Genomic DNA, 9,381 nt, shown 5'->3' on the forward strand with positions numbered 1-9,381 from the left:
GTGGGGCACTTAAGGTCAGTTTACCTATTTTTCTAAAATATGGGTAAATTTTAATCAAATTTGCGTAAACTTTACGCAAATATGGGTAAATAAAACTCATATTTTGGAAAAGTGCACATTCGCATTTATGGGTAATATTTACCCATATTTGGGTCACAATTTACTCATATTTAGGTACACATTACCCATATTTAAGTCTTGTTTACCTATATTTGAGTATCATTTACGCATATTTGCGGTTGTGCACTTTTTGGAAAAAAGGTAAACTGACCTTACACGGTCAGAAAATTCACACAAAACTGAGCTAAAGTGGGACAACTCAAAATTGAGTAAATTTTTTTTCCAGCGCTAGCGCTGGCCCAAGTGCGAAAATCTTATCAGTTTAAGCTGTATAATATTCTTGCTGATGTGAAGAATATTATGCTTTTGGTCGAAATACGAAGTGACCGAACGTGCGAAAATTGATTTTTAACCAACTTAGAAATGTCGCAACTCAATTTGGATTAGTGCATATTGTTGCTCTTAATTAGCTTAATGATGCGCAACAGAAAAAATAGATTCAAATTTACTTCGCAGCTGCAACTTCGCATGTGCTTCTAGCGACGACTTCGATTTGGTGGTGCGACGATAATATTATACGGCTTAAACCAGTTGGATTTTTGCACCTGGGCCAGCGCTATCGATGGAAATGCAATTTACTCATTTTTTGAGCTGTTCCAGTTTAGCTCAGTTTTGTGTGAATCTTACTCATTTTAGAGTAACATTTTCTTAGCGTGTAGCGTGTATCGACACCAATTTTTTTTCACGCATCAAAGAGTATACAATCTATCGTTTAAAACTAGGTGGTGCGAATAGAAACGGTTTTATTTTTCAAGCTAACTAACACACACCTACACACTCCCGGCGCACAGCTTGTAAACACGCACGAGCGTTCAATTTTCTTGCAACCACCTCTCTCAGCGCGGTTGTCAAACACGCCGTCGCGACGCTGTTCGGAAATGGTAAACATGATCAATCCACCAACATTCCGATTTTGTTCTCGTGTTCAAAGTTTATTATTTTCCATTCGCGATGGAAATGTTGATGGATAGTTGTTACAAAATTTGCTAAAATAGGCTCAAAACAATGTTTATCCTTCTCCTCGCTATCCAACGGCTTGACAGCGGCAAATGGAGATATCGTGACAACAGTTTTGATTATATCCGCAGCACCTAGATAACAATACTCTTCAATCAATCACACAGGTTCAACAAGGTTTAACATAACCTCTATCTTCAATGTTTGGCTCCCGATGTTTGGCTCCCGATGAGAGAGCATATTGAGTCAGTCCGCGACACTCAGGTTTAAAACAATAAACTTAATTTTCTAAATTTTGTTACTTACGACCTATTCAAATCGAACTCCAGAAATATCCGTACTTATAACTTATAAGATAGGTCCTTTTGGAAAGTTTCTCTTTTATTCTTCCAGTTGACCCATTAGGCCAAACCCCCTCGATGAGAGCGTCTGTTCTGATCTGTCAGTCGTAGTCGCGAGTGCAAAAAGCGTCGTCGCCGTCGTCGCGTCTCGTCGTCCGAAGTCCCGTAATTTCACGGCATCCAACAAAACACATATCCTGGTGGCTTCTTGCAATTTTGGTGCATTTTTTATCTGCAACATTACCGCGCGCGAAGAGAGGAGAAGCAGGTAGCGGAACGGAGGACAAAAATCAATTTCGGGCTGCAGGATTACATAAAACCGCAGCAGCGGTTGACGACGGCGGACGGCTCGCTCGGTCGGTGCTGCTGCTAGCTATTTTGATCCCCGTCCCCGCCCGGCGGATGGATTCCCGTCGTCAGGAGCGGTGCATTCCTCTTCAGTGGTCACAGTGGTAGTTTTCCTCTTGGTGGTGACCCCATTAGAACCGGACCTGTGCTGGATGATCTTTGAAGCGATTCAGCTCCAGCATTCAACTCATACGCATCATTCGCTTCAATTGCATTCACATCAGCAGCAGCCGCAGCAGCAACTTCGTAATCCGCATCAGCATCACTCGCTCCAGCATCGCTTCCTAGATGAACAAGACTTAGATCACGACGGAAATAGGCAGCGGCAGCGATTCAACGACGACGACGACGTCGAGCTAAAACTCAAATCGTTGGACTTTGGTTTGACCAAGCGGCTTCTGGCGGCGGTGTTTTTCCTGCTGGTGATTTACGCCTGGAAGCAGTACATAGACGAGGACGAGGAGTCCGATACGATTTACATTTGAGAGGAGGAAGCAGGCAGGCGCAAGGCGCAACGGGAAATCGATCGCCTTTTAGGATAATTTCAATTAATTAGACTAGCGGCAGCATGAGCAGCAAGAAGGTGTCCTACTTCTTCAATCCGGATGTCGGAAACTTCCACTACGGGCCCGGGCATCCGATGAAGCCACATCGACTGTCGGTTATACACCATCTGGTGATGAACTATGGGCTGCACAAGAAGATGCAGATCTACCGGCCGTACAAGTAAGTACCGGGGTCGAAGATGGTGAGCGACAGCTAACATTAATCTACTCCACAATCAATGGGTCATGCATTCAGCAATGTGCCAATCAAACACATTATTCTTAATGTGAATCCGATTATGAAACTTCGTTTCATTTGATATGTACTTACTCTGCCCTTGGCTCTGCTATACCCATCAGGTTTCACCTATTTGCCAAAACAAGAACCTCAATCGTATTTAACTAAATTATTTTATTGTTTCTCCCGCAGGGCCAGTGCACATGACATGTGTCGCTTCCACAGCGACGAGTACATTGAGTTCCTACAGCGGGTAACACCTCAGAACATCCAGGGTTACACCAAGTGCCTATCGGTGTTCAACGTCGGAGACGACTGCCCGGTGTTCGACGGGCTGTTCGAGTTCTGCGCCATGTACACCGGAGCGTCGCTGGAGGGGGCACAGAAGCTGAACCACAACCACAGCGACATCTGCATCAACTGGTCCGGCGGGTTGCACCACGCGAAGAAGTTCGAAGCGTCCGGGTTTTGCTACGTGAACGATATTGTGATCGGGATTCTGGAACTGCTGAAGTATCACCCGAGAGTTTTGTATATCGATATCGACGTGCATCACGGGGATGGCGTTCAGGAAGCATTCTATCTGACGGACCGAGTGATGACGGTCTCGTTCCACAAGTACGGGAACTACTTCTTCCCGGGAACCGGAGACATGTACGAGATCGGCGCGGAGTCCGGGCGATACTATTCGGTGAATGTGCCCCTGAAGGAAGGTATCGATGATCAGAGTTACGTGCAAGTGTTCAAACCGGTCATATCCGCTGTCATGGAATTCTATCAGCCAACGGCCATTGTACTGCAGTGTGGAGCCGATTCCCTAGCCGGAGATCGATTGGGTTGCTTCTCGCTGAGCACCAAAGGGCACGGAGAGTGTGTCAAATTCGTCAAAGATCTGAACGTTCCGACTCTGGTTGTGGGAGGTGGAGGCTACACTCTTCGGAATGTCGCCCGCTGTTGGACGTACGAGACTTCCCTCCTGATAGACGAAACGATCTCCAATGAGCTTCCCATGAACGACTACCTGGAGTTTTTCGCGCCGGATTTCACCCTCCATCCGGACATTCCCAGCCGGCAGGACAACGCCAACAGCAAGCAGTACCTGGAGGCCATCACGCGGCACGTGTACGACAATCTGAAGATGTGCCAGCATGCCCCCAGTGTGCAGATGTTCGACATTCCCGAGGATGCCCTGCCGGAGGACGTCAAGGTCAAGGAGGAACCCAACCCGGAGGCGCGGATGACCCAGGAAGAGGAGGACAAGCAGGTCGAGCCGAAGAACGAGTTTTTCGACGGGGAGAACGATAACGATAAAAGCGAAAGCGAACCGTAGCGTTAGGGTTAGCGTAACAGTTGCTTAGCGGATTAGGCTTTAAGTAGGATTTTAAGCTCAATGTGGACGTTTGGTGGGTTGACCATCTTATTGTAGCATGGGTTGGTTGGAAGGAACGTTCAACTGCAAAACAAATACTTTAAAATTAGGATTTTAATTGTACATCTCCATTAAGCTTAAACGCAAATCGTAGCACATTACGGTTGCAAACACATTTTATAATGATTCTAGTAATAATAAATTCAAAAAATCTTCGCATAGTGTGATACCTTACTTAAATACTAATTTAATTGTATTTTAAATGTCGATTTATTACAGGAAACAATTTACCAAATCTAACCTTCCTTGTTTTCATCTCTCTACTCTCACAGTGTACCTATAAGAATATCGTGGTCTAGACCTCTTCTCGCTACTATGGTGCATCCATAAGAGTGTTGTCTGTGCTAAGGCACCACATCTCGTTTTCTCTATGAGATCGCTACTTTATTCCGAGATCACAAAATCCTTGAACCGATCCGGTAGTTTTACTTCCCGGCGCATCCTAGAACGATCAAGATGTTGCGGTTGGTCAAGATTCTTGAACGATGTTGACGGAGACGATTCATCAGTTGTTGGCTCAAGCTGTTCAGTCTCTGATTGGCTGTTTTCTGCTTTGTCGGGGTCCCCAACAACTCGTTTTACATGAGCAACGTTACGTCGATACACTTTGTCCGAAACTTTGTTTCTCACCGTAACACGCGATCCTTCCTTATTCAAGACAAGGTATTCCGTTGGGTTGAATGTAGGTGTTAGTTTATTACCAGGTAGCAAATTTTTCAAAAGAACGGTGTCCCCTGCTTGTATTCCTGATTCTCTTGCCAGTCGTCGTTGATCCTCACGTTCCTTCCCTTTTTCCTTCAGAACCCGGTCCCTTTCACTAACTTCATCATCTCGAGGCGTAGTTTCAATATCTCCTAGACAGGGAATCTTTGAGCGTATTGTATGACCATACATCATTTCAGTAGGAGTCTTTCCTGTGATGGAGTGTGGTGTAGAATAATACATCATAAGGTAATCCATCAAGTCATTTTTCCAGTCCCGACCTAGCGCATGGCTTATCTGAAGTCTTTTGAGTAGCGATCGATTCTGGCGCTCAACTAAGCCATTTTCTTGAGGCCAGTATGGGGTGGAATAATTCTGACGAATACCATGGTCCTTGCAGTAGGTCTCGAATTTTGCACTAACGAATTGCCGTGCATTGTCCAAAGTGATTGTGGCAGGAAATCCCAAACGTGTGAAAATCTTATGTAGCCTGGTTGTCGTCTCTTCAGCCGTTATCTGCTTCAAAATTTCGACTTCCTTGTAGCGGCTAAAATAGTCGACAATAACCATGAGGTTTTCTCCGGTGGGAAGTGGTCCCATAAAATCAAGAGCTACGTCTACCCACGGCTTTGTTGGTAGCTCTCTTCTTTGCATTGGTTCTGGACGATTCGGTAAACCGACCAATCTGCAGCCTTCACACGCCGTTACGTACTTCGAAATCTCACGGTCCATCCCGGGCCACCAGACACGATCTCTTAATCTCCGTTTCATGACAGTTTCTCCTGGGTGACCTTCATGTGCCAAAATCAGCATTCTGTTTCTCAATGCTCTGGGAACCACGAGTTTGGTTCCACGAACCAGAATATCGCCAGTCAACCCTAATTCCGAATGGAATGGTTCGAACGGTTTAACCTCGGCAGACCATTTTCCAAAACGTACATAATCCTGGACAGCCAAAAGTTCCAAATCGTCTTTAGAAGCCTTCTCCAATTCACTGATATCGATCGCCGCAGATTCCATAATGGCTAACACCAGGAACTGGTTGTCACCATCAAACTCGTGATCTTCTCCGAACTCTGGTAGCCGCGAAAGACTGTCTGCAACATTTTCAGAACCCTTGCGATAACGAACTACAAATGTGTAGGCTTGTAGGCGAAGCAACCATCTTTCGATGCGCGCACATGGTCGTGATGTGGAACCAAATATTACTTCTAGCGGTTTATGGTCCGTTTCCAATTCGAATTTCCGTCCAAGAAGATATACTGAGAACCGCTCGACTGCCCAAACTAAGGCAAGCGCCTCCTTCTCAGTCTGACAGTAACGTTTTTCTGTCGGACTGAGGCTTTTGCTGGCATAACTCACTACTCGAGGGTGGAAATCGTTATTCGGGTCAGAAAACTGTATTAAAACAGCCCCTAGACCAACCGGCGACGCGTCAGCTACTACGCGAGTTCTCAGAGAGCTATCAAAGTAATGCAGCGTTTTGATATCCGTTACCATCTCTTTCAGCTTCCGGAAAGCTTCTTCGTGTTCTGATTTCCAATCAAATTTGACTCCAGTATGGGTCAACTGTCTCAGTGGTGCAGAAATCGTAGCTAAATTTGGAAGAAATCGTCCGACGTAGGTTACCAACCCTAAGAAACTCCTTAATTCTTCTGCAGTATGCGGAGCACGGAATGACTTCAAAACGGCCATTTTATCTTCTGTCGGTTTGATGCCATTTTCCGACACGTGGTGACCCAGAAAATCAACCTCTTTTACCTTATAGACACATTTATCGTGATTCAGCAGAATATTTCTCGATTTAAGAGCGTTCATGACCTTCTCCAAAGCTCGGTCATGCTCTTCTTCAGTCCCCCCGAAGATTAGGATGTCGTCGATAAAACTCACAACGTTTTCGCAATCTGCCAAAACTTGTTCCAAAACTTTTTGGAACATTTCCGGCGCGCACGATATACCAAACATGAGCCGTTTGTAACGATACATCCCTTTGTGTGTGATAAACGTTGTGATGTCACGGCACGATTCGTGTAACTCAAGTTGATGGAACGCGTCTTTGATGTCCAACCGGCTGAACACCTTGGCATTTCTGAGCAACGGCAAGAAATCGTCGAATGTTGGCATTAAATGACCCTCGCGTTTGATTGCCAGGTTAGCCCGCCGCATATCTACACACAACCGGAGGTCACCATTATCCTTCACAATAGTCACCAGTGGTGAAACCCATTGACTGTATTCGTTGACCGGTTCAATGATATCTGACGCCTGCAAAGACTCGAGTTTCTGCTCAATTTTGTCTAGAAGTGCCAATGGAGGCCGTCTAGCATGTTGGCACACTGGTGTGACAGTGCGGTCGATCGGAATGGTCAACAAAACACCTTTCAATTTGGGGAATGGTCGCTTCTGTTCTAACGCCAAACGGAAGACTTCCGGAGCATCCGTACTAGGCAAACCCAGAACCAGCACTCCCAAATCCTTAGCTGTGATTCTGCCTAGCAGCGGTTGCGATCCTGCCTCTATCACATAAAACGTTGCTACTTTCTCGATGCGTTTCTCGTTATTCTCGACTCTGATCACCGCTTCAAACACCTGCTTTACGACCAATGGGACGGATGCCTTCCCATATGCTCTGAAGTTTTGATCAGAATTCGATCGTCGATTTTCCACCTTCACACCTTGTTCTTGCATATTCGCCCAAGTCACGTCATCGATTATGTTTTTCTGACAGCCTGAGTCAATCAACATTTGAATGAGTACTCCACCTACGGATACCCACAAGAATGCGTCTCCATCTCCAACGTTAAACACGAAGCATGGAACGCTATCCTCACCATTACCTTCTTCCAGGTTATCCACGTGCCTAACCGCTTCATACTTCAATCGTTTCCGGCTGGTTTCACCATCATCGAGTCTGTTTTCGAATTTGCGCTTCTGTGCGGGACGGGTAGTACGACAGCATCTAGCAAAATGACCAATTTTCCGGCATAAGTCACACGGCTTGTTTCTCGCCGGACAAATACGATCCATACCACTGTGTCCGCGGCGGCCACAACGAGAACATTCATACCCAGAATCTCTTTGCGCGCTGTGAATCTTGTTGATTTCGCTTGGAACCGATTCGTGGGAAGCATTCGCACCAAACATTCGTCCTGCTTGAAACTTGATGGACTCATGTGTGTTGACAATCTTAGTAACCTCATCCAGAGTAAGATGATCCTTATGCAACAGTTTTTCGCGTAGATCCGGAGGGGACAATTGAATCAGTTTGTCAATGACACTTATCTCCGCGCTCTCTTGTCTCGTATTTCCGAAATTGCACTTGTTCGCTAGTTCCATTGATCGAAGCAGAAATTTATCGAGTGACTCGTCCTTATCCTGGGGTTTCAGTGACCAGAACAAGAAACGCTGGTAAGCTTCATGCTGTTTTGGAGCAAAATACGCATCAAGCTTATCAATTGCGACCTCAAAAGGGTTCACGCCTATGCCCTCTTCTACATCTGCCCCTGGAATGCTGCTAAAAACCTCCTGGACATCTGGTCCGGCTTTGGCCAGGAATATATGCTTCAATCGCGTCTTATTCGTGATCGCGTTGGCTAGAGCCAGGTACTCGAAATGTCGTTTGTATCGAACCCATTCATCACGGACTTCGTTGGGAGGAATCTGTTTGAACTTGAATGCTGGAATGTCGAACCTGTCCATGACTGATTAGCCGACTAAAAAAAAACATTCCAATCAGATGTTTCTTTACTTGTATATTCCTATTCGTATATTTACCTCGTTCACTTGTCGGTATTGCCTCGAGTCAGCTTTTCCAGGTTTCCAGTAAGCTGCGATACGCGTTTCCTACTGAAACATGTTTTCTTCTCAGATTATTTTTTCATATATGTATATTATTCATTTTTTACCTTTTCAGTCTCCGGGACCTTAGCGCTGCTCGAAACAGCCGCTTTCCGTTTTCAGTCTTCTCTGACCTTTCCCCGTACTGTGTAATAGCCGCTTCCAGATTACAGTCTATTGACCTGCGCTGCTCGAAACAGCCGCTTCCGTTTAGTTTACAGTCTCTAAGACCTTGCGCTATGCCACAGTACCAGCTTCGTTTCCGATCAATTCTGTAGAACATATTTTCCGATTGTTATTTCCACTACATTTTTCACCCATATCAACCCCAAACAGATTAAAACTTACCTTCGGTAGAACAAAAATCCCTTCCACTGTCGCCAATATGTGATACCTTACTTAAATACTAATTTAATTGTATTTTAAATGTCGATTTATTACAGGAAACAATTTACCAAATCTAACCTTCCTTGTTTTCATCTCTCTACTCTCACAGTGTACCTATAAGAATATCGTGGTCTAGACCTCTTCTCGCTACTATGGTGCATCCATAAGAGTGTTGTCTGTGCTAAGGCACCACACATAGCATTTCAGTGTTTTTTTTTAATTTTTCGATGATTGCGTTCTAGCACTATGTACAAACATGACTTAAAGCCAACTTTTCTAGCATTCGCCGCATCAAATCAAAACAAAGGAACCACTGTATGAGATTGACCATTGTGACAGCAGTCGAATTATGTCAAACACACAAGGCTACGGTGGCGCCATCTGTTCATTTCATAGCGACCGTTTTCGTTATTTTAATGATCCATTTTCTTCAAATTGCTAGAAAAAAAAACTAAACCATTCATATTAAAATTTATT

At 45.0% G+C, this 9,381-nt stretch overlaps 2 protein-coding genes across 6 annotated transcripts; one reads left to right on the plus strand and one right to left on the minus strand.

Annotated features, from left to right (window-relative positions):
- Positions 1-2,331: 2,331 nt before the first annotated feature.
- On the plus strand, positions 2,332-4,140 carry LOC109419210 (histone deacetylase 3). Its single transcript, XM_019693417.3, has 2 exons — positions 2,332-2,492; positions 2,742-4,140. Exons 1-2 carry the CDS (start codon positions 2,335-2,337, stop codon positions 3,877-3,879), a joined length of 1,296 nt encoding a protein of 431 aa, XP_019548962.1. The 5' UTR covers positions 2,332-2,334; the 3' UTR covers positions 3,880-4,140.
- LOC134284100 (uncharacterized protein K02A2.6-like) lies at positions 3,847-9,099 on the minus strand. 5 transcript variants are annotated; one of them, XM_062842394.1, is made up of 3 exons: positions 8,586-9,099; positions 8,455-8,523; positions 3,847-8,393 (listed from the first exon to the last, which is right to left on the minus strand). In XM_062842394.1, the coding sequence occupies exon 3, from the start codon at positions 8,377-8,379 to the stop codon at positions 4,363-4,365; it is 4,017 nt and encodes a 1,338-aa protein (XP_062698378.1). In that variant the 5' UTR covers positions 8,380-8,393; positions 8,455-8,523; positions 8,586-9,099; the 3' UTR covers positions 3,847-4,362. The 5 variants fall into 5 exon arrangements, with proteins under 5 accessions (XP_062698378.1, XP_062698377.1, XP_062698375.1 ...); XM_062842393.1 differs by having other exon boundaries at positions 8,455-8,526; XM_062842391.1 differs by having other exon boundaries at positions 3,847-8,526; positions 8,586-8,789; positions 8,866-9,098.
- Between the last annotated feature and the right edge of the window lie 282 nt (positions 9,100-9,381).

Source organism: Aedes albopictus, chromosome 3, assembly GCF_035046485.1.
Source record: "Aedes albopictus strain Foshan chromosome 3, AalbF5, whole genome shotgun sequence".
NCBI classification, from domain to species: domain Eukaryota; kingdom Metazoa; phylum Arthropoda; class Insecta; order Diptera; family Culicidae; genus Aedes; species Aedes albopictus.